Below are 22,766 nucleotides of genomic sequence, written 5' to 3'. Positions count from 1 at the left end.
AGAAATATATGTTTTATCAGTACAGATGATAAATAGTTTTGGTCCTAAATATCACTCATGCCATGTTTAAAATCGCATTTCACATAAAATAGGCTTTGCATAAATGTTTAAATTTATATCTGATATGGAGTATAGCATCCTGGGTTTAACTGCAGGTGTAGAGCAAACCCTACAAACACAGTACTGTGTATGTAAGTGTAAACACTATTTCCAACATTTCTAGCTGACCTGGGTGGTTACAGGAAGTCCATGTTCATTTCCAGCCTGCCGCTGTTTGCACAGGCCAGGGGTCACATTTGTCACATCCATTTGCCCGTTAACTGTCGCTGCTCAGGGACTTGGAGATAAAAGCATTTTGGAGTTTGATTCAGAGCAGACCTGCCTCCAAACATCCTAAAAGGTTGTCCAGGCTATGTCTTTAGTTTCCTTTTTACATAAAGTTTGCACAAAGTCTCAACTGATATGATGCTCAGCCTGTGACTAAAAGAGACGACTTAACCACTCTGCTTTGGAAAACAGTTCTCAGTTCCTTGACAAACTGGTCCTAGTCCAAATTTTCCCCCTCTTTCTGAATTTGTTCTTCTCCCACCTGTCTTTCTCTACTACTAATGCTGCTGATGCAAGTAGGACCTGGTTGCAGACAACATTACGTCTATACACCTCCACTGTAAGTTGTTTACTTTTTTCAGACATCCTTTTCCCCAAGCACTACATAAAGATGCAAAAACCCCAAAACAGTTCCTGGCATTTTCACACCTTTTTAATGGTGGATAAACTGAGGCTTTCCCAAAGCCAGCTGTATCAATATGTAGAAATATGTTGTAATGGTTTTTAAGTATTCAATATGGTTGAAATGGTGACTTTTGCTGGCCAAGTCTTTAGTATTACATGTGAATGGGCAAAGAAAAGATGAAACAATGTTGAAATGTTGATTAGAACATTCTTAATTGCCAAATTTATTGCAAAGACAAAAGTGCACTAGAGATCTATGAGCTTAGAAGCATAAGATTCAGTTGATTTCACAGTGCAGCCAGAGCTACTACAAACATACGTGCCAGTGTTGCAGATGTAAAGTGGATTTTGCATTCAAATGTAGTTAGCATTTCAAAGTAGCATAAAAAAATTATAGAATGTTGAAAGTGCTAATGGTTATCATAGCTGGTTAGGAGAAATCTGAGAAAAAAGTTTGTGCCCTTAGGTAAATGGTCTTATATAGGAATTTTATCTAAAGCTTCAGAATGTTGCTTTTCATTCACCCATTTACACACACATAGACGATGGTATCATGCAAGGGTCTCTCCTGATCCACCAGTAGCAATTCAGGGTTCAGTGTCTTGACCAAAGATGCTTTGACATGGACCCAATAAGAACTGGAAGTCAAACATCTGCCTCTGTGGTTTGTGGAAGACTGCTCCTCTAACTGAGCCTGCCTACGCTCACACTGTGCCTTGTGGTCGGTGCTAGAGCAGGATAAATCACTACGATGTGACTTTTTGTGATGAGACACACATTTACACATTATCATACCAATAAAGTTCCAAGCACGGTTGCAGTTATCGATTACACTGATGTAAACCTTGCCCAAGTCCGTGCAAGCAACCCAAACCACAGGATGAAATGATGACACAATCAACTGGATTACCTAGTGTGAGGTACACACAGGTTCCTTGTACCATGTGCCTGAGCAAGATGGCCACACTGGGCACTTTAGTTGTGGGCTACTTTCAGCGGTCAACATCTTGGCAAACCACGGTTAGGCCACACTTATCAATCCAACTGTAGGCCATTGAAATAAATAATTTAAGGTCATTATTATCATGATACCTTTGTCTACTGTCTACAGTGAATGTAAAAACTGACCACTATTTGAGATATGGCCAACATGGGTATTAACAACTTTTGGTCTAGATCTGCATTTCATTCTGTTGGCCAATTCAGCCACATTAGGCAACCAACATATGGTCCAAACACAGCAATCTAGATGTAGGCAAACACTGGCGAATCCAAGTAGCACCATTTTCAGCAATCCAGATGCAAGTCACATGTAGTAATCCAGATGTTGGCCACACTCACAAATTGTTCCAGTTCAATTCAATTCAACTTTATTTATATAGCACCAATTCACAACAAAGACATCTCAAGGCACTTTACAGAATAAAGTCAAGACTATAAAGATGTATAGAGAGAACCCAACAGTTGTGTGGCACTTTCCAGATGTACGCAATAAACATGAATGAATAGTTTTTGAAATTTAACTTCAATATGGACCATATGTTAGCAACCAGAAAAAAAATGTTATAGGATAACAATTGTAACCAGTGATAACAAGCAATTGAAAACATTGATTTGGTAAATGCACTTTTATTACAGGTTGATTCAAATGAAAAGAGAAATGGAGCAAACCAAGTAACACATATACTTTCAGAGCACATCACAATACAAAAAGGGCATCAAATATGTACAATATATTTATATACAAAACGCTATTTTACACACAGGTATGAAAAAAATCATACATCTCTGATAAACTGCAATATTACAGAAACGGTAGGCAATAGTGTATAGCTTTAAAACGGTTTCCAGTAGGCTTATAGGCCAGAATACACTCTCTTTAGTGCATTGGTACAGGTAAATTAACTTTTTTAAGAGAAATATTTGAGTGTTAAATAAGCATCCATTCATTGCTCTCTGTCTGAGTTCAGTCTGAAACTGGTCTCAACACCAATCAGACTTTGCAGACCAGAAAACCTCGATGTCCTCTTGACAGTATCTTAAGCATACCGAGACAAGTCCTAAAACTCCTGTTTATTTAACGAGTCTGAAATCTTTCAGCCAAACATCATGCACCTATTGTTTTCGACCCATCTACTTGGCAGCTTTGGCTTCTCAACTCCCTGCTGACAGCATGTAAGTACAAGAAGGTCAAAGGGTCACCCCATTGTCATAACTATTAATGCCACAACAGTGACAATACCGTGAGACACAGTGCTGTGAGCAAGAGTCTCAAAAGTTAAAAGGTCACACTTCCAATTCTTGGTTGTCTGTGCAGTGAAAGCGGTTCAACTTCTCCCTCTCTCGGTTTGAAATGTCCATTTTAGGGCCAGGGGCTGGCTTTAGTGCCGGGGAGGGATGTGAGGGGGTAGGGGAGGGTGGTAGGGTCAGTTCAATCTCCTCGTAGCAACGTGAGATGGGTGCAGTGGTTGGAGGGTGTGCAAGCGGGTTGGTGGGGGGCATGAGGGGCACAGGACGGTCCACATTTCTGATGAGGTTAACAAACTCCCTCTGGTTGTTGATGCCTTCTTCCTGTGGGACAGCCTGCTGCTTTTTCCGCTTTTGGTGGAGGTGGGAGAGGATAAAGGCACAGGCTGCACAGCTACAGACTGTCACTAAAGCTAAGACTCCTACCAGGATCATATAGAAGCTGACACCCCCATGTGTCATGTCAGACATGGCACCTATAGACAAGGAGGCAAAAGTTAGACATGATTTTATTTAAGATGTTGGACCTTGTTAGATGCACCTGTGTTTCTTACCTGGACAGTGCTGACCAATGCAGGGATTTTTGAAGCTCATACACTCGTTACCATAGTAACCTTCAGGACAGGCACATGTGTACCTGCCCTCTGTGCTGTGACAGGGTAAACCCTGATGACAGGGGTTTGGATTGCACGGGTCCAATCCAGTCTGAAGAAATAGAAAGAACAAAACACTAAACAGGGTAAAAAATAAGTGCAACTTTTTCTTTAGCAGCAATTCTAATTATACAGGTTTACAGTCATTCTGGGACCTCACCATAATGTTTACAAAGCAAGATTTACAACTGTAAATTGTTGTGTGGCCATTAATCCTGTTTTTCTATCTGTAATTATTTATTCTTCCTAAACATGCCACAAAATCCCCTCTGCAAATTTGTTTTTGTAAATTGAATTTGTAAATTCTTATACAGGTCATGCTTTCTATGGCTCTAACGAACACTGTGACCCATTGAGTTTTATAGGTTAAATGTCGTGGCTGAAAATAAGAGGAGACAAGAGAACATGATCAATCTAACACATTGTAACACATTTGTAATAACATTAGCACAGAGAGGAATGAACAGTAGGGAAGATATTAAACTGCAGAGAAAAACTGTCCAGGTGAGTTTAATGTATAGGGACAAAATCTACTTATATAAATATGTGCTGGACTTGTAATGTTTTTACATGGGAGCTGAGGTATTTAACTGTGCTCACAAAGTAAACTTTATTAAAATAATTGAGGTTTAATTCATTATAGTAATTGTTGTACTGAAAGGCTAACAGAAACATAAACCCCAGGAGGACTCAGTTTTTTAGAAAGACGAATTAAATTAATGCTGAATAAGAGATCGCACTGGGTTACTGAAGCTAAAGGAACAGAAGCTAACCTGGACCTGATGTCACATTTGTCTCTCCGTCATTTGTATTGCAAAGGCTTTGTGTCTAGTTGGCACAAGGAACAATATCACTTTGATTAGTTTATATCAGTAAAAGTGTCTTAACCTTTTTTGATTTATTCTTACCGCAGTCAAATCAGTTTCAAATGTGTTATCCAGTACTGTTTTTACTGTTTTACATGGTGTTTTGACACCTGTTGATCAGATATTTTCCCATGCTGACCACAGTCTGACATAATATTAAAATCAAAGAGTGCTGTTTTTGTTATTTATTGGATCAGTGGTGAACATGCACAGTGTGGGCAGAAAATATAAACTACTGTAATATTGTTGGGCTGGTAAATCTCACCAATTGACACTTTTCTATCAACAAACTTTTAACATAAGGGCCATTAACCTCGTTTAAATTTAAGTAAAAGCATTTAATTTAAGTAACATTACTATTTTCTAGAACTTTCCTTCCCTACAGCTTTACCCTGTATACCTCCTTTGACCTTCTCTGGTTATTCCTGCTGTATCTTATTTTGCCTTGACTGAATCTCACACATGATTCATTTAGCATTATTATTATTTTATTATGATGTTTAATGCTGCAAACATTTAAACTAAATAAAGTTACTGTCTGCAAAAGTTGTCTAACCTCACAAAAAATTCCCGAATATCCCACAGGACAGTTGCAGGCGACCCTCCTTCCATCCTCTATACACTGTCCTCCATTCAAGCAGGGGGCACTGTCACAAGGACTGGAGCCATTTTGGCAGTATTTCCCTGAAAATCCAGGTAGACAAAAACATCTGGACCCTGATACCTGGTCCTATGGGAGGACACGTAGAGCATGTATTAAACTTCTTATAAAAAAAGAGAAACAGTAAAGAGAGAAATTACATGACCTGGGGAAAGGGATGATGTGCAGGGAACGAAGAGGTCTATCATGGATCTGCCACAGGCTAATATCAGAATAAATACAGCCCAGATTTTTTGAGGAGAAAGCTAGTCAGAAAGAAGCTGTATCACCTGATTTAGGTCAATAATGCACAATTTCAATGAACGGTTTTTTACATGTAATGCAGTTAATTAAAAATAGCATAATGCCACAACAGTGTAAAGGAGATGGAAGACGAGACAGCCAGTCAGTTCATACAGAAACATGATGAGCAACTTAAACAGAAAAGTGTAGCACAGCCAGAACTCTCACCTCACAATGTCCACCATTCAAACACAAACCGTGACAGCTGCTATTCCCTAGAAATGAGAGAAACCAGAAACAAAATTTTAACCTGTCACACATAGACATGATATGCTACAACTATGATGCTGAAAACAAAAATATACAAAGAGAAAAGAGAACAGACATCTTTTATTAGACAATAGCCATATTTGAATTCATAAAGTAACAGGAGATGATAGTTTAAAAAAACAATAGCTACTGTTATTTGGTTATTGTGATATTTTTACTGCATTGCAGTGATACCCTGTGAAAGTTGGAAAAATGGTCTCCCCTTGTTGACAGGGTCTCTGGGCTCCAGGGGGATTGCTGTTTTAACACAATTCACTAAAGGTCTTCATGTTTCACTACTATTCTTCCTTCTTTCCTTTCCTTTCATACTCACTGATATCGCAGTTAGGCCCCGTCCATCCAGGAAGGCACTCACACAGGTATCCACCGATCAGGTTGCGACAAGAGCGGGCGTGGACACATATACTCATTTCACACTCATTGGTGTCTGAAGGAACAAAGCAAGAGTGAAGATTGTTTCTTATATTATATATGATAATACATGAAAAACAAATAGAATTTTATATCTATGACTGCTGAATAGTCAAGTGGACAAAAGCAGCAGTTGTCTCTGCCTCTTTACTGACCAAGCACAATTATATTATTCATATTTATATTTACACTATAGCGGCTGTTAGTGGCACCTCCATTTGTTTTGGGCATTGCATTGTGGGACAACTTCAGTTTTTCAGTTACCATTTTGAAAAAATGAGAAGAATTTTAATTGATCTGCATATTAATTTGATTAGAATTAATATGAAACTGGACCACATAACATTTATGTCAGCATAACAAGTGAAACCTCACACTAATTATTAAATCTTGGCATTGCAAAATTGGCTGAGCCAGAAAATAAGCTCATATCTGATGTCAAACAGGTATACTTCATAATAATTAAACCTCTTATTGAAATTAGATAAAACATCACATATAGCTCTTCATCTATGGGACACCTCCCATAAAACCACTGAATCGAATCCTGTATGACTCCCACACATCCCCAACCATCCATCTACACCAAAGTGGAATTACATGTTAGAGTGGATGCTTGAATCGAATTGTGAAATGGAGAATAACTGGGCAGATGCCAGCAGTACAGACACCAACACTTGGAGACCCAGTGCATACTTCCGATTGAGACCACTGAAAATGATGAAAACATACAGCAGATCTAAATTCATGCCCTACAGCATCCTTTGCGCTGTATGAACAGATCAGCACCACTCCTTCTCATACGTGTATGTGTGTTTGTTGTCACCGTCTGTGATTCTGGGAGTGTTCAAGCCAATAACCCCTGAGGGCCTGGCTCTGATAGGCGGAGGATTTAAAAGAAATGCTGAATGAGTAAAGAGGAAGTAGTCAGTCAGTTATACGTAATCTAAAGCTGTTACTGCTAGTGAGAGGGCTATTACGATTTAGCACTCATGGAGTGTATGTGTTGTGGGGAGGGTGTGTTGGGGTGTGTCGGTTAATGAAAGACTGAAACTGATAGAAAGTATAACTGCCTTTCTTCATTTAAAGTGCCACTGATGCTCTGCTGATTGGTTCAGGCTATAAAAGGTAAAATGTTTCATCTTGTGTGTGTGTGTGTGTGTGTGTGTGTGGGTGGGTGTTACTATGAGCTACTGACTGGTGATGTGGAACTATGGGGGATTATCAATTGTCAGAGTGACATATCACTGTAACACAGAGGAGCAGGTGAGACTGTCATCCTGAAATATGTCTCAGTTTTTACTTCATCACCCTCAAGCCTCTAAATTATATATTTATAGTCTTGTGTGTGTGTGTTTGTGTCTGTATTTATTACCTAGTGACATCCAAAAAAGCTTTTCCTAAGTGAATTAGGACCTTTTTTCTGGTCCTAGGAAGTTTGAAGGCCTGTTTCGGGGCTAAGACTTGGTTTTAGGGTTAGGGTGAAGCACTCAGTTCTAGTAGTTAAGGGGGGTAAGGGGCTTGGGAATACATTTTGTCATTGAAAGTCCTCACAAGAACAGAAACATTAACCTGTGTGTGTGTGTGTGTATGTGTGTGTGTGAGAGAGAGAGAGAGAGAGAGAAAGAGAGAGAGAGAAAGAGAGAACTGGTGGTGTACAATCTTCCCTGTGCTATACTATCGCACACAAAAAGCCGCTCGGAGCATACTTGCCAATATGAGCATATTCAGCTCAAAGAGACGTGACAGTGCATTTAGAGAATACGATTCATAGTCAGAATGGGTGAATGGGCGAATTGACATGCTGCTGGCCTTTTCAGCTGCTTTAATTTGTGCTTTAAATGCATATATCCTTTCAAATTTAACACATAATTACACATTGCTCTTTGAGAAAGTCTTCTTTTGAAGCTTTTTAAGGCAGCTGTATCTTACAGCTCAGATTGATTTTGCTTGTTAGAGGATCCATGTTGATAATCCAATGAATAGATTCCTTTGAAGATGATAGATATCAGATTTTCTCATTAAGGGAACACTGTATAAACAACTTTAGCGACAGACTTAATGATGAAAAATTATCACTATTACAAGAAACTCAGTAGGTTAAACATTTGAAGTATTGCACTCCCTCTGCACCACTTTGCTCTGTTTGTCTCTATTTTCTTGATTAGATGTACAATATATAGTTCTAGCAACAAACTGCAATATATCACACTGAACTCACACCTGCTGACTCACAATCTGCACACAGCTTGTTTTTCCTTAAGTAAAACCCAGTTGTATCTCTGGTGAAGTGGTTGTATCTGGTGAAATGTCAGTTTTATTAAACTGCGTACAACCACATTCTCTTTCTGTTACAGATCAAGACTTCAATCTCAGCTTTTAATTCAACATCAGGCAGAAGTTTAGCATCTACTGTAGAGAAAACGTGAAGCTATATCCAGAACAGTTACTGAAAGGACTATGAGAAATTCATAACACAGTATTATCATATCTGGTTAAAGTCAATTATATTAATGCACATTTTGCCTTCCGCTATTCTGAATATGAACTCTTTGCTTGCTTTATTCACTAATTAGGTATATTGCCACAATGTTTTGTTATACATTTATGCTTGTTCCATTATTCAGAGGAAATGACCCTCTACACATATCGTAAATACATGTAAATCTGAATTTATAATTGTCTAATCTTGATCCACTGACCCAGCCTGCAGGTTCTGCCGGTCCATCCAGGAGGGCAGAGACATCTGTGACCTCCAGGAGCCTCCTGACATGTTGATCCCCGACCACAAGGGCTCCGATCACACTGCTTCAACGCTGGGAAGACAAAGAGAAAATACTTAAAAAAAACTACTGGTCAATTGAATGAGATTGTGTGTCTAAATATTAAAGAGGGTGTGTTAACGTGTAAGATGCCACAATCACGTGGACATGTGTGATCTGAACCATAGTACTGGTGTGTGGTTGTTTTGGCTTTTCTACTGTTCTGGTTTCTGTGCAAACAGTGATAAAATACAATCATCTGCAGTACAAGGCTGATACCTCAAACCTTAACCTGAAAAGCAGAGGAAGACTGAATTTAAATAAAGGAAGGGGTGATTGGAAAAGAAAGACAGGGGGTTCAAAAGAAATAAAAATGGAGCTGCCAAGCCTGGTTCCATTCCTCTGAAAGGGAATTAAAAACAGATAAAAGCACCAGTATATAAGGGAAAAGCACAGAGCAGACAGAAGCTCTTGGTTTGGGGGTTAACCATGCATAGCTTTCTATTACACACGGCATCACAACTGTACTCATGCATATTTCTGTGGTGTTCACATTTCACTGGGGAGCTCTGTCTCTCTCATAACCTTTTTTCATTTACCCAACCCTGCAGAACAACCATTTTCCATCCTCCTGACCCAAACTCCAACCCTGAGCAGTAGCACCCTTATTAAGCTGCCAGCACTTTTTCCAAAACTAGACAGAGGACTCAAAACAAGCAAAGAAGCTTCCAATTAATATCAGTTTTACATGTATATAAATCAAGAAGGGGAGCCAAATTGTGTTTTGGTTTTGGTTGTCATTCCCTGCAAGCCTGACAATCCTGACACTGTGTATTCCCCTGTGTATGCTCCTTCTGTTCTCCTCCTCTAACAAAATGCTGTTTGCTAGTGTTTACACGCCAGAAACCGACCTGCAGAACTATTTATCCTGATTGAGGTGAAAGCAGAGGATGTGAAAAGCTGCTTGTTTACATACAGATTTCACACACCATAGAGATCCAAGCTTACCTGGTATCACACACAACAAGAGAAAAAAGCTACTGTACACACCCTTATCAACACCACAAGCTCAAGTCTAAGACCACAGTGATAAGTCAGTTATTACTTTAAAGATCAAAACATTATTGCCTGTTGTCTACGTTTCATCGACAGTATATCAGTATAACACAGTGTATACAGGGTATCAGGATTATGACAGAACAAACAGCATAAACTTGTGTAAATCAAGTCTTTATTGTAATGTGCTTGAAAACAAGAATTTCCCAAAAAGGCAACTAGCCAACAAACACATCTAATTGATTTAGATTTTTATATGCTGTTCATTGTCACCTGAAAATGTAATTTTACTCATCTTATCTACTGATCCAGGAAAAGCGGTGTTTAATATATTTTGTGGCTGTGGAAAGGGATCGCTTGAATTGTGGGAATCCATGGGAATTAAATGGTCCAATATCTGCTAGACATCTTGGCCTTTCAGTCAGAATAAACTATCTTGGACCAGACTAGCTGCCACAATGTTATTCTAAAGCAGCTGCTGGTACCAGTGTTTTATCAGTTACAGCACAGTCCTTGTAACAGACAAAGTAAGACAGTGCTGGCTTGCATATCTTTAGAACTAACATTAGGCTACTTACAGCAAACTAATGTCATCACATCTGATTAGGACAAAAGCCAATAACAACACGTAACTCCTGTTCTGAACACCAGTGTGTATTGTTTTACCGTTCAGCAGGGGTCTCAGTTTCCTCAAAGAGCAGATAAACGGTGATAACATCACATTACACAACATTTATTTTGCAGACCAAAATAACAGTTTAGCTTCCTTCATGCACAAATGTCATGACGGAACCGAATTTTGCTGCACAAACTCTCACCTATGATTAAAGGTTGTAGCACAGTATCGACAGGTGCAAGGTGGACACTAGGTGCAAGTGTGAAATATAAAGCACTACATTGGGACAAAACCTGGATGTATTTGGGGACAATAAACTACATCCATAAAGGGTCTTTGATAGTCTACCACAAGACAAAAAAACTTGATTCACTGTTTTTAAAAACACATGTAAATCAGTGTCACCTCTTGTTACATTTAATCAATACAATAGAGTTGATCAACGATGCTCCACCTCAGTCTCCTCCTTATCTTGGCTGCATGCCCACATGCACACGGTGGGCGAGACAGGTCACTGATTGCAGCTGATACTGTTCGTGTTCGGACTAATTTAGCTTCCTCTCTTGAAATGATTAGTCATTCACTGGCTTTGATCCAGGAAAAACAGTCTCTGATAATCTCACACTGTCCACCCCTCAACTCAGAGCTGTGCGTGTGCCTCTGTGTGTGTCTGCGGGCGTGTTTGTGCACTTGACAGTCACCATCTGCGCAGGTTTTCCCGGTCCAGCCGTCTGTACAGATGCAGCTGAAGCCTGCTGGGTCTTCTACACATGTGGCGCCATTCATACAAGGGGATGATAAGCAGGCATGTTCCACTGATAGAGGGAGAAAGAGATAGAGGAATGGAAGTTGATGGAGATGAGAAAGAAACATTTACAGAAATAAGGAGAATAATGTACTATAGAGGATAAAATTAGAAATGTAGAAATGTTTAGCTATGCTATATGATCTTACCAAACTCTATAACAATTATAGGTCAGACAACATTGTAGTGGGACACAAAAGAAAATCATTGATTGACACTTAAAAATGTAGCTCCCTGTGTCTTTTTGGTCTGTATTTTTCATTCGATATGTTTATCTGCTGGATTCACATAGAGTATTAATAGTAAAGCTGAACATTTTCTGTGGTTCAGCACCTGTGCAGTGAAGCCACACTCACCAATGTCACAGTTGCGTCCCCTGAAACCTTCCTGGCACTCACACTTGTACTCATTTGGCTCAGTGTTGGTACAGGTCCCACCGTTCTTACAGGGATGGTGCGTCCCACAGTAGTTCAGATCTGAAACCGTAAAGAATTATTATTTAAATGTGCCTATGTGTAGTAGTTGACAGCACAAAATATATATGGAATCTGACAATAGGAAATGAGTATGTAGAGGGATCTAGGTTTGTCTCCGGTCTTTCTAGTCATTTGTAAGATGCTTTTATCCAAAGCAACTTAGAAATAAGTACACTTCCACATGTAGCCAGGAGGACTGGGAGTCAAACTACTGATCTAGGATTGCTCACTGTGCTGACTGTGCAGCCCAGCAGCTACAGCCTTGTGGTCACCACAATTGAGGGTTATGGGGATTAAAGCCTTACTTTATCTAATGATTCATTGACCTATGTGCACAGTCTCATTTTGTCTCACCTAACCTCAGCTCTTTACAGAGCCTTTGTAAATGCACAGAAACTGCTATGGACCACCTAGCTAAGAGTGCCGAGCCCATTCCCGCTCACATTCATCTTACCCAAGGATATCGCCTTTCCTCAGCACAATATATTGTCCCATGGGAGCTTGTTTGATTCCTGGATCCCAGTTCAAATACTAGGACAGATATTCAGGGATGAAGTTGGAAAATCTTTGCGATATTGTTGGGAAAGGTAGAGTGAAGCTTGAAGCTCTGAGGAACGTGTGACCTCTCCAATTCTGATGTCAGAGCACTATTCCTGGATAGGTGTGTGGAGAACCGTTGCTGACACACTAATATCTCTTTCACACAAAGTTTGTCTGTCTGTCTGTGAGACACACAGATAGACCAAATTCTCAGACAACATACATTCACAGCAAACAGGTCACATATCTGACCTTTGTCACACAGCAGTCCTCCCCAGTTGATGTCACAGACACACTGCCAGGGCTCTGTGCAGCTGCCATGCACACAGCCAGGGAACGTCCCACACTGGTCACACAGAGGACCCTTCCAGCCATAATGACACCTAGAAGACAAGAAGATGTTAAAAAAACAGGAAATTTTATTTATTTTTAAATCAAAACAAAATGATTAATAGTAGTTAGAAGTTGCTTTTTTAAATGCTTTACTCACTGCTTTTGTTGTACTGCTATCAGTCACAATAACCCCATCAGCACTATTGCTCAACACAAAGTCTATACTTAGTATGGTATTTGTATTTATTAAATATGAATAATCAAATATGGATTCATAAAGTCTAAGGACAGATCTCAGCATTTGTGCCTTTCCACAGCTGTAGTAAATGTTGATTGTATGCAGTGTTTACATGTTAGAAGTAATGCATTTGTGTTTCTCTTTAAAGGCTTTTTGGGGGAGTTTTTTCTTATAAGATTCTTATAAGTGTCTAAGGACAGTGGATGCTATCATTGTTGATGTTGAACAGATTGTACAGATTGTAAAAATATTTGAGCTACATGAGAATAGCAGAACTGCATTCTTCATATCACTGTAGATACATATTACTACCATGATACTGCTAGTAATAGTTATTCTAAATTGTGGTGTCTTGTTGTAGTGCCTGATAGGTTAAATCTGCTTCACACAGTACTCATTTTTAACTTTGTAAGCTATGATATTGATGTCATAATAATGTAAACCAGGCGTGGCGTTTGCTAAACGCTTTCACTGAAAATGACAAAATCTTCTTACTTGCATTCTCCAGGTACATCACAGAAACCATGGACCTGATGACACCCCTGTATGCACACCGCTGTACATGTAAACATACAAAAAGAGAGTTAATTAAGGCTAGAAAACTGTTTATTCTGTCATGGGCAAAGACGTGGGTACTTTCTCTACCACTGCCAGCAGTGAAGAGTTCTTGAGCTTATTCAGAGTCAGCAGGCTATAGGGGATGAAAGAGGGACCCTGGCTAACTTTTCAAACTTCCGGCTCCTTTGCAGTCCAATCAGCGACCTGCTGAGGAGGAAGTCAGATGAAATGAGACAGGGGCGGGATGGGCAGGGCTGCAGGATGTCCTTAAACTAACTGTGTCCTTCAGGGTTCCAATGGTTTCCACTCTTCCTCCTTTAACTTTTACCATCGCAACATGATGGCAGCTATTCGAGGTCACACAGTGAGGTCGTCCAGCTGATGAGTCACAGGCAGGCAGAGAAAACCGCCTACCCCCCAACCCACATACTGCCGACTGAAGCAAACTCATTAGTTTTTGCTGGACAGTGTAATGACTATCAGTGCTCTGCTTATTGATTAACAAAACTAAACATAGAGTGCTTATCTCTTTATTTTTGTAAAAACTGAGTTGGATACAAACATTTTTTGACTGTAATGATGTTTATTGGATCAGTTATCACTTTATCAGGTGGTTGTTTGAGTGCTACAATTTGGTTTAAGGCTTGCATTTGTGCACATATTTGTATGTCTGCGTACTTATATGTATTTGTTAGGTCAGGCATTTTTAAACAGCCCTTAATCCAATAAAAATTTCAGAAGGTAAACTCAGACAGGAAGAGAGGATACAGTCATGGACAAACCTTTTACGAAACATTGGAAAGTATCACTACACAGGAAAGGCCCTTCCGAGGCTAATGGAAAAACAAATGGACAATATTTTAGAGCAAAAAAAAAAGTTTAGTCACATTAGACAACCTACGCATTATTTGCATGTTTTACTACAAATCATTCACACTTCATGAACAATTTCTCTTTCATCATCAAATTAAACTTAAATGACATGTTCAATTCTTCAATTTGTTTTTGTTGAATTTACATGAAATAAATCATTATCCCATTGTATTATTACACATCAATAACTCCTGTAATTTAGAACAGTCTGTATAGAAAATACAGGCCCACAGCCTAAAACAATGGGAAACAGTACACCTGACTCTGTCCGAAGGTAAAAAACGCTTATCAGCACCTCTAAAGACAGTTCACACATAGACACAATCAGAATCCTCAAACTGTCACAGATTTCTACTCTCTGAAAGTCCGGAAGGAGCACACACCTGATGAGTGGAGGTCCTTGGAGACAAACCTGTAAATGCTGCGATAACAGAAGTTCCCTTCATGTTCTTCTAACAAAACAAAAATGATGGCAACCACTGTTTTAGAAAGACAGCAACTTTGGAAAATAAAAAGGCAAACAAAGCAACAAAGCACAGACTGGGGGTGAGACCCTGGATGCACTGAGCAGACAACACAGACTCTACAGCATCTGCAGTGGAATAAAGAGGTAAAATGACTTCAAACTTCAGGCACAGCTGTAGTTGATTTAGAGCTCATCAATTGTTACTGATGTCAGTCACATATATTAAACATGTGTAGGAACATGAGAACAATTCAGTCTGCACTTAAGTAACATGGGAATGATGGTTAGAAACTGGATCATCTTCAAACAGCTCCACAGCAGACATTTTTCCCCCTCCACCTACCTGATCAACTAAAATGTGGTTAATACTGTATCAGGTGAGGTTTCAAAGAAATCTATAAGTAAGAGTACGATTACACAAGGGCAGTGTCAGTCTGATATCCAATGGTATCAGACTGGGACACACCTACTTGCAAATTAACAACTAGTAACACTAACACAGTCGCTGGACCTGGCAACCTTGGTCTAGTTGTTTTGCCTCTGTTTCTAGTCTTTCTGCTAAGCTAACATTTCCTGATCCCAGCTTCCTATTAACTGCACAGCCAACTATTTGCAGCAAATCTAAAAGTATTGCACTGTATAAAATACTGAACTGTCTCTATTCTATACCTTAAGTCATATAAGTATATTTTGTTGTCTGGAGACAGAACAGGCAAACCAGAATGTTGACAAGTCAATAAACAATGAAGACCCTCCTCTCTCACCTTCTCTGCACTCTGGCCCCGTCCAGCCCTCCATGCAGACCTTAGAGCCACTGGGGTCACAGTTAAAGTGACCAAAGAAGTCATCACGAGCCCGGCAGAGCTTGTTACAGTGAGGTCCATAGTAATTGGTGTCGCATCTGAAGCGGAGTCGATACTCTAGGCTCAGAGTCCGTCCATGGTGGCGATAGGTCTGCCACTGTTCACCAGGATTCAACATGGAGGAGAGGAGTAAGCGCTCAATCAACTGACCTGGAGAAGGAGAGAGAAAAGGCATGTCCACTTTAATTTGATGTTTTGTCATAGCAGTTGGAAACCATACCAACAAAACATGGGTCCAGTATTTTCTTTTCACTGTTTTTGATCAACAACTGACAACAAAGGAAAATATCTGCTTCCTCAGCTGCTAAATGACCCACTTCATTCACCAGTTAATCACTAAATGTGTCTGCTGTCTGGTCTTTGGTGTTGAGCAGCACGCTGGTACACTGGATTTTCAGACCTTGTAGATTGAAAACAGATGTCTGTGGCTGAAAAGTTAGGAATCAAAACAATAAATTTGTGACCCATAAAACCAAAACAATTAACTCCAAGATGCTGACACCCAGTGTTGAGCTTAGGAGAACTTCTTCACCGCTTTTACATGAAGCCATATGCATAGCCTAGCTATTGTTAGGTCATTTAGTCATTTAGGCAAAATGCTTTTATTTAGTTCAGTGTCTTGCTCAAGAAGACTTTAACATGTGGACTGAAGAAGCTGGGGATTGAACCTTCAACCCTGCTGTTGGCGGAGAACCTGCTCCTGAGCTACACCCACATGTAATAATTGTTTCTGCTTTAAACTTCTCTGCCATTTTGCATGCACATGTTATTTAAGATAACTATTTTAAGACGATGCATGTGACCCATGCACTGGAGATGTTTTGGAGAATATGCCTCAAGGCAAGATAAACCAAAAAGTGCCTGTAGAGGTGGTCTCACTCGAATCTGATTAATCTGATGCTCCAGCAAACACTTCACTCCAGAGATCGTTGTTTGACAAACATTGAACATATGTCTTTAAAATGTGTCTGCATTCTGGTCCTGGTGAGTAAGCTTCTCAAACACTTCTTCGTCTTTATCCACATTATTGCACTTGAGCAGGCAGAGAAGATTTGACAAGATAATTGTTGTGTATGAATACCAGTGGAGAAAAGGGCCAACTATAAGGAGAGAGAAGGGGGCGCCTGAACACCAGAGAAGATCAGATGAGGCCCAGAGCAGTGACTGGTGCTCCTGACCCCCAGAGGGGATTTCCCAGAGGCAATGTTGTTCCCAGCTCAATTATAATCTCCTGTGACAGGGTATTAACATACACAAAGCCCTGAGAATATGTGTGTGTTTGAGAGTATATATCTGTGTGAGTTAATGTATGTGCATGTGTACTTAAGATATAAGGATAAAGGGAAAAGTTGCGTGATATTAACACAGAATGCAAAACATTGTTAGAAGTAAGTTAGAGATTTGGGGGGTGGGGGGTGGGGGGGTTCGGTGTGTGTGTGAGACAGAGGCAAACAGAGCCAAAGAGGAAGGGAGGCAGCTATTAACGCACATGCATAACAAACTGCCTGATGGAGAGATGAGATCACTGTGGTTTGACCAAAAGGAATGAAAACAGGGCCACATATCAGACACTGTGTGTGTGTGTGTGTGTGTGTGTGTGTGTATGCCTGAGCGTGTGTTTAAAAGAATAAAACGGGAATGGCTACAGTGTGTACACACTGAGCGAACTGTTAGCTCAGCCATTGCCCCTTCCCTCGACTGTCCTCCGCCAGCAGTCAAATGTAAGCTACCAGTTGTCCAAACACTCATCACATCACTGCAGTGCATTGTGGGTTTTTCATTACTTTAGGTCTGTGGCATGTCAAAAGGCTAATTTCATCATCACCATTTTTCTGAAGGCAAGCTGAAGCGGAAGGAGAAGAAAAAGGAATCAAATTATCAGCAAGCACAGCAGGGAAGGTGTTTAACAGAGTCTGCTTTCTTCTCTAATGTGATTAGGTGAGAAGACACAATAACAAGTGAGCACACGTAGAAAGAAAGGCGTGAGAAAAGCTCAAATATTAGAGGGCAAAAACAGCAGCAGCAGCAAAAGCTATGAACTGCTTTTGAATTCACAGAAAATCAACCAGAATATAAGCAGTAGACACGTGGGGACTGTAGCTGCAGATAGAAAGAACACTTAAATCTCTTTCTCTGGCCTCTGTTGATTGTCCCCCACTCCCTGGTATTAGCTGTGAAGTGCCTGCCCTTGGCTGTGGCTGCAAAAATACCGCAGGAGAGAAAACACCTCATTTTGACTTGGTATACCATATCACACGAACCAACAAATCAATAGACCCATGGAAACCAATGGATCAGCTGCATGGTGCTTGTGTCTGCCTCATATTTGATGTATGTGGGTAATTCTCAAAGCATTTCTGTGTTTGTTCTCACTTTTCAGGCAGCCTCAATGACCCTATTGTCTTATGGACAAAAGCACTAAACACATGTCTTGAGACAAGCTGGTCAAGATTCTAACACTTCTAATATTGAATTTGACTTTCTCCCCAGCAGTTGTGGCAATTTTGTGGCTGCGAGTGCTATGTCAGTACAGTTGGGTGAAAACATCAGCAAGTCGGCACAGAATAACCCAACAAACATGTGAGCGGAAGAATAAATGAGCAGAAAATGAAACACCTGCTATTTTTAAGATAATTCCAAGTAATTATAGCAATATACTGGCAAAATTAAGAGTACACTGTGTGAACAATGTTTTCATGAGCAATATGGTAGTGGGTAGTGAGAAATCTTTACACAGAAATGTAACAATGCAGATTTCTGCACATGTGGCAAAATTACTAAAAATAAGTCAGACGGGGCAAGTGATCAGAAACAACCCCCCATTGTACCATTTGACAATATTGGCCCCTATGCAAGCTGCTGTTTGCAATATGAAACTTCTTTTGATTTCCTTGACAAATTGACTACTAAAACATACAGCATAGGCTATATACACTTAATATACTGCCAACTTTAACTTCTCATTGACAGATTCATTCTCATACTAGACAAGTTGGCAGCCTAAAAAACAGGCATTGCCAGGATGATGATAATCAATTTTAAGTTGCAGACAGCAGGCTAAAAATCGGAAACAATGCCATGTTTAATGCAGAACAATTCAAAAGCTCTACAGGCCTTAAAATCATCACAAAGGTGAATAACACCTTTCTAAAACAGGTTACACAAAAGCTGAGTGTCGCCTGCACAAAAGTAGGAATGATTGCATTTGTTTTAGCTAAGTGTAACTAAGAAACTGGGAACCAAATGTAAAAAAATCGTTCGTGAAATTGCCCACATGCAGGTTGGCCAAACATTTGTGTAAATATACCATCTTTAATCAACCGACATCCTGGTTTAACCTACTCACAGATTTGTGTGAAATGAAGGACTGTTCCCCACATTTCATGTGAACTTATTTTTACTTTTGTTTCCAAAGGTGTGAGACAGAGAACCAATGCTATAAAAAAAACAAATACAAAGGTCAGCCCTTGCACATTAACTCTAGGCACATTTAAATTTAAACAAGACTAAGTGAAGGTCATGCTGCCAGGACATCATATTTTCTCACCATTTCCAGGGAATGATTCAGAAAATGCATTGGTGCTCAGTAATCCTTTCTGATCAGCAGCAGGGCCTGATAAGTCCATTCAGACAGATATAGGACCCCTGTGTTTGGGCTGAGCTAAGCTGCTGGCCTAGCGAACGGCTTTAAACCCAATGTAAGGGCTGTCAGGAGCTCAGGTAGAAATGACAGATAATGCAAACAAGAAGTAAGAACGGCACTGGAGGGCGAAGAGCGAAGGAGAGATGGAAGAGAACAAAAGAGACGAATGCAGAGGAGAAGGATTTCTGGTGCTGTTCCCAGTTTCTCATTATCTCAGTCATCTTTTGGATACAACTATGGTCCCACCACTGGAGTGGGGGGCAGAGGATGGTGGGATGAAAGGAAAGACTGTGGCATGACAGGAATGGTGAAGGCATTGGAACATCTGTCTCCATCTCTCTGTGTGTGTGTGTGTTTGTGTGTGTGTGTGTGTCTGTGTGTGTGTTGTGCTTTTTATAGCATTCCGCTCACATTCCCTGTCATGGAGCTTTTCCTGATTATGAGGAGAACAACAAGGAAACGAGCAGGAAATTAAAGGGTCTGGATAAAAGACCCTCTAAGTTCCCATGATCACAGACATAAAGACACAGAGGGTAATTTCACATTGTTTCATCATGTTTAACCACATATACACGTAAACAAGTACTCAAGTTGTTTTCCTCCACGAAGATAAAAACTAAAGTTACAAATACCTGTTTTCTTGGTGAGACAGGGGAGAGAGAACAGAAAAAAACTGGCATTTTGACAAAGCCAGATTTCAGTCGCTACATATTTGGTGAGACCAAAAAGGGACTTTCTCATATGAAAATGTTTGGCCAATACAACTGTGTAATTATAAATAACAAAGGTAAAAACCCAAACCTTAATAACTGCATTGGATTCATCAGTTACTTCAACCTGTTTCCCTAACTGTGAGTATTTTGACACAACAACAAACCACATCAATAGGGTAGTGAGAGCATAAAATCAAATCAAAGAAAAAGCAAATTAACACCAACTACTAAATTAGCTTACAAATGCCTTTGACATGTGGACAGAATGGAGTTAAGATGATAATCTCACTTTAGGGAATTTGTCTTAAAATCTAAAAAAACAGCTGTGTAATTGTCAGAAACATGTAAAACAAAAAGCACATTAAAACCACAACCACACACCTATCAAAAAAAAAAACAATCTGTCTAAAAACAATAGTTTCACAATAATAGTGAGCAAATACAATGATGTTGGGTCAAGAATCTGTGCTAAAAGCCTAAAATATCAATCATGACATAGTGATTAAAAATGGATTTACCTAAGCCATGTAAACCTTATACACAAGAACACATTTACCAAACATAAATTGTCACCTTACCTGTTTCTGATGTGTCGTTGTCAAAGTCCAAAGCCTCCAACACCAGAGAGAAAGACTTCTGTGAAGAAAACATTAAACATAAAAAATGTAAAAATATATTTTTCAAGTTTAATCACACTTTCCATCAAAAATTAACTTTGTCTTTACTTATTTCTTCACTCATATTTAGACAAACATCCATTGTAAAATGCATCAAATCTGGACGCTATTCATACACAGTTCACAAGCAAGAAGTGAGCAAAGCCCAAGCAAATATTAAATTCAAACTGAAGCCACAGCAGATTGAGGAGATCTCCCCATGCATTTAGAATTTAGCTTATTGCGCATATGTTTGTTCACATCCATGAGCCTGAGGACAGGATCAAACATCTGTTTGTCTTTTTTTTTCATTTAATTAATTTATTTATTTTTGGTAGATGAAGGCTGAACTTAAGCTTTAGCTTGGACACAAGTTATGCATTAGTGTTAAGTTATAAAGAGTGTGTGCTATATAAATGTAGATTAAGGATTAGTGAATGAGACTTGGGAGCCCTAAGCTAGGTTCACAAACACACATTTTTGTGAATGTGGGTTTCCTAATTGACAAGCATACAGAAAACAAGAGGCACAAATGGTAGAAATGTGGTCCCAAAAAGCTGTAAAATGTATAACCAGACTGAATAGGTTAATGGGTTCAGACATTATACAATATATGGCACTTTGAGATTGTGAACTGGTTTAAAAATAATTTAATAACTGCTGCTAGAATATGTGTAGAGGCAGGCTTACTCATAAAAACTGTGCATAAGATGTATGAATTAGTAGAAAAGCTGTAAATGAAAGAAAATGTCTATGATCCAAATTCTAACAATGAAACTGAGATTCTGCCTTGGGAAAAAAAATGATATCATAAAATTACACATGCACACACACACACACACACATTTAAGTTACTAGTACATATTTTATGTTCACCTTTGCAACCATCCAGTGTTCTGATATACAGAACTTTACTCATATTGTTCCTACGGGTGCAGAGAATTTCCACGGCTTTAAAAATGGGGATTTACATAATTTTACAGATTAAAATTGTTTGTTGACCCATCATTGAGACCACAAATATGGTGTTTTCATGAATATAACCTTATTTAAATGGTTTCTGCATTTCTGTCCTTGCTCTGAGCCTTAACCCAAGCATCAGAAGATATTCACGGCCCAGACAGGCCAAGGCTGTCTATGACTGCTGATTCAAGAAAACCTCAATCTGCAGCCGTGCAGAGAAAGATAAGGGTGTTAGATCTCTGTGGTGAGAGAGGACACCTGGGTATAATTGTTTATTGCACTTTTATGTCTTTGGAGCTTATAGTACAGCTTGCATATCTGGGACAGTTTGTAGTTACAGCATACAATCGGAATATTCATTAATATTCTGAGCCTTGTGTAGAGAAAACATCTCTGTATGTAAGACTATCCTGCAGTACAGTAGCTAGGGACTATGGCTTGAGCTGCACCTTCAAATGATGACTTTGACCTTAGAGAAATCACACTCTGGAGAGATTACAAAGGACAACTGTGATTTTTATATCTCTTCCCTATTTCTGAAGCTGGTCTTTATCTTATAGACCAGTGATAAATCATTTAGACAAACATTTTGCCCTAGAATTCTCTTTCTTTTTGCTTTCTCTTTCCATTTGCATTCATTCCTAACTCCGTGAAATGCACCAGTGCCTGTCAGGCAAATTGTGCCTCATTGTGCACTGTGGTTTTTAAATCAACGTGTTCATACTGGCAGAATGAATAAGTGGGAGGAGATGGATCACCGTAGGGTGAGAGGATGCAGGAGGAGATGATAGAGGTGTGAAGTGAAGGAGAGGACGATTTGAAGGGAGGTTAAGGGCAGGAGGTGTGAGGCATTGCTAAAGTTAGCCGCAGGCAAAAAGAGGTGAAACACAAGGAGCAGAAGAGAAGATGAAGGGTTGCTGTGGAGGTGCAAAATGTTAGGGGAGCGAAAATTGGTATGGCAGAAAACACTGAGTCAGGGATTTGTGTCAAGTGAAGGTATATCCAGGACTGCAACAGAGGAGGAGATGGGAGAAAACGCTGAGCAGAGTAATGGGTCAAAAGGAGAAAAGAAATGTGAGAGGG

General features: G+C 39.6%; 1 protein-coding gene across 2 annotated transcripts in view; it reads right to left on the bottom strand.

The window, feature by feature from the left end:
• Nucleotides 1-2,345: 2,345 nt before the first annotated feature.
• The window catches only part of LOC137129128 (protein jagged-1b), a 41,959-nt gene continuing 21,538 nt past the window's right edge, over nucleotides 2,346-22,766 (bottom strand). The window contains exons 3-16 of one of the 2 annotated variants that reach the window (XM_067508014.1): nucleotides 20,643-20,700; nucleotides 15,610-15,858; nucleotides 14,763-14,831; nucleotides 14,289-14,339; nucleotides 13,444-13,504; nucleotides 12,630-12,760; nucleotides 11,718-11,837; nucleotides 11,258-11,371; nucleotides 8,825-8,938; nucleotides 6,025-6,138; nucleotides 5,610-5,656; nucleotides 5,055-5,228; nucleotides 3,534-3,684; nucleotides 2,346-3,455 (exon numbers count right to left, since the gene is read on the bottom strand). In XM_067508014.1, coding sequence (XP_067364115.1) covers nucleotides 3,019-3,455; nucleotides 3,534-3,684; nucleotides 5,055-5,228; nucleotides 5,610-5,656; nucleotides 6,025-6,138; nucleotides 8,825-8,938; nucleotides 11,258-11,371; nucleotides 11,718-11,837; nucleotides 12,630-12,760; nucleotides 13,444-13,504; nucleotides 14,289-14,339; nucleotides 14,763-14,831; nucleotides 15,610-15,858; nucleotides 20,643-20,700 — 1,890 coding nt within the window. In that variant the 3' untranslated portion in view covers nucleotides 2,346-3,018. The remainder of the gene's footprint in view (nucleotides 3,456-3,533; nucleotides 3,685-5,054; nucleotides 5,229-5,609; nucleotides 5,657-6,024; nucleotides 6,139-8,824; nucleotides 8,939-11,257; nucleotides 11,372-11,717; nucleotides 11,838-12,629; nucleotides 12,761-13,443; nucleotides 13,505-14,288; nucleotides 14,340-14,762; nucleotides 14,832-15,609; nucleotides 15,859-20,642; nucleotides 20,701-22,766) is intronic. The other variant, XM_067508015.1, reaches the window with a different exon arrangement.

Source organism: Channa argus, chromosome 6 (assembly GCF_033026475.1).
Source record: "Channa argus isolate prfri chromosome 6, Channa argus male v1.0, whole genome shotgun sequence".
In the NCBI taxonomy this organism is placed as follows: Eukaryota; Metazoa; Chordata; class Actinopteri; order Anabantiformes; family Channidae; genus Channa; species Channa argus.
The sequence above is the reverse complement of the archived record's forward strand: the minus strand, read 5'-3'. Positions and strand labels throughout refer to the sequence as shown.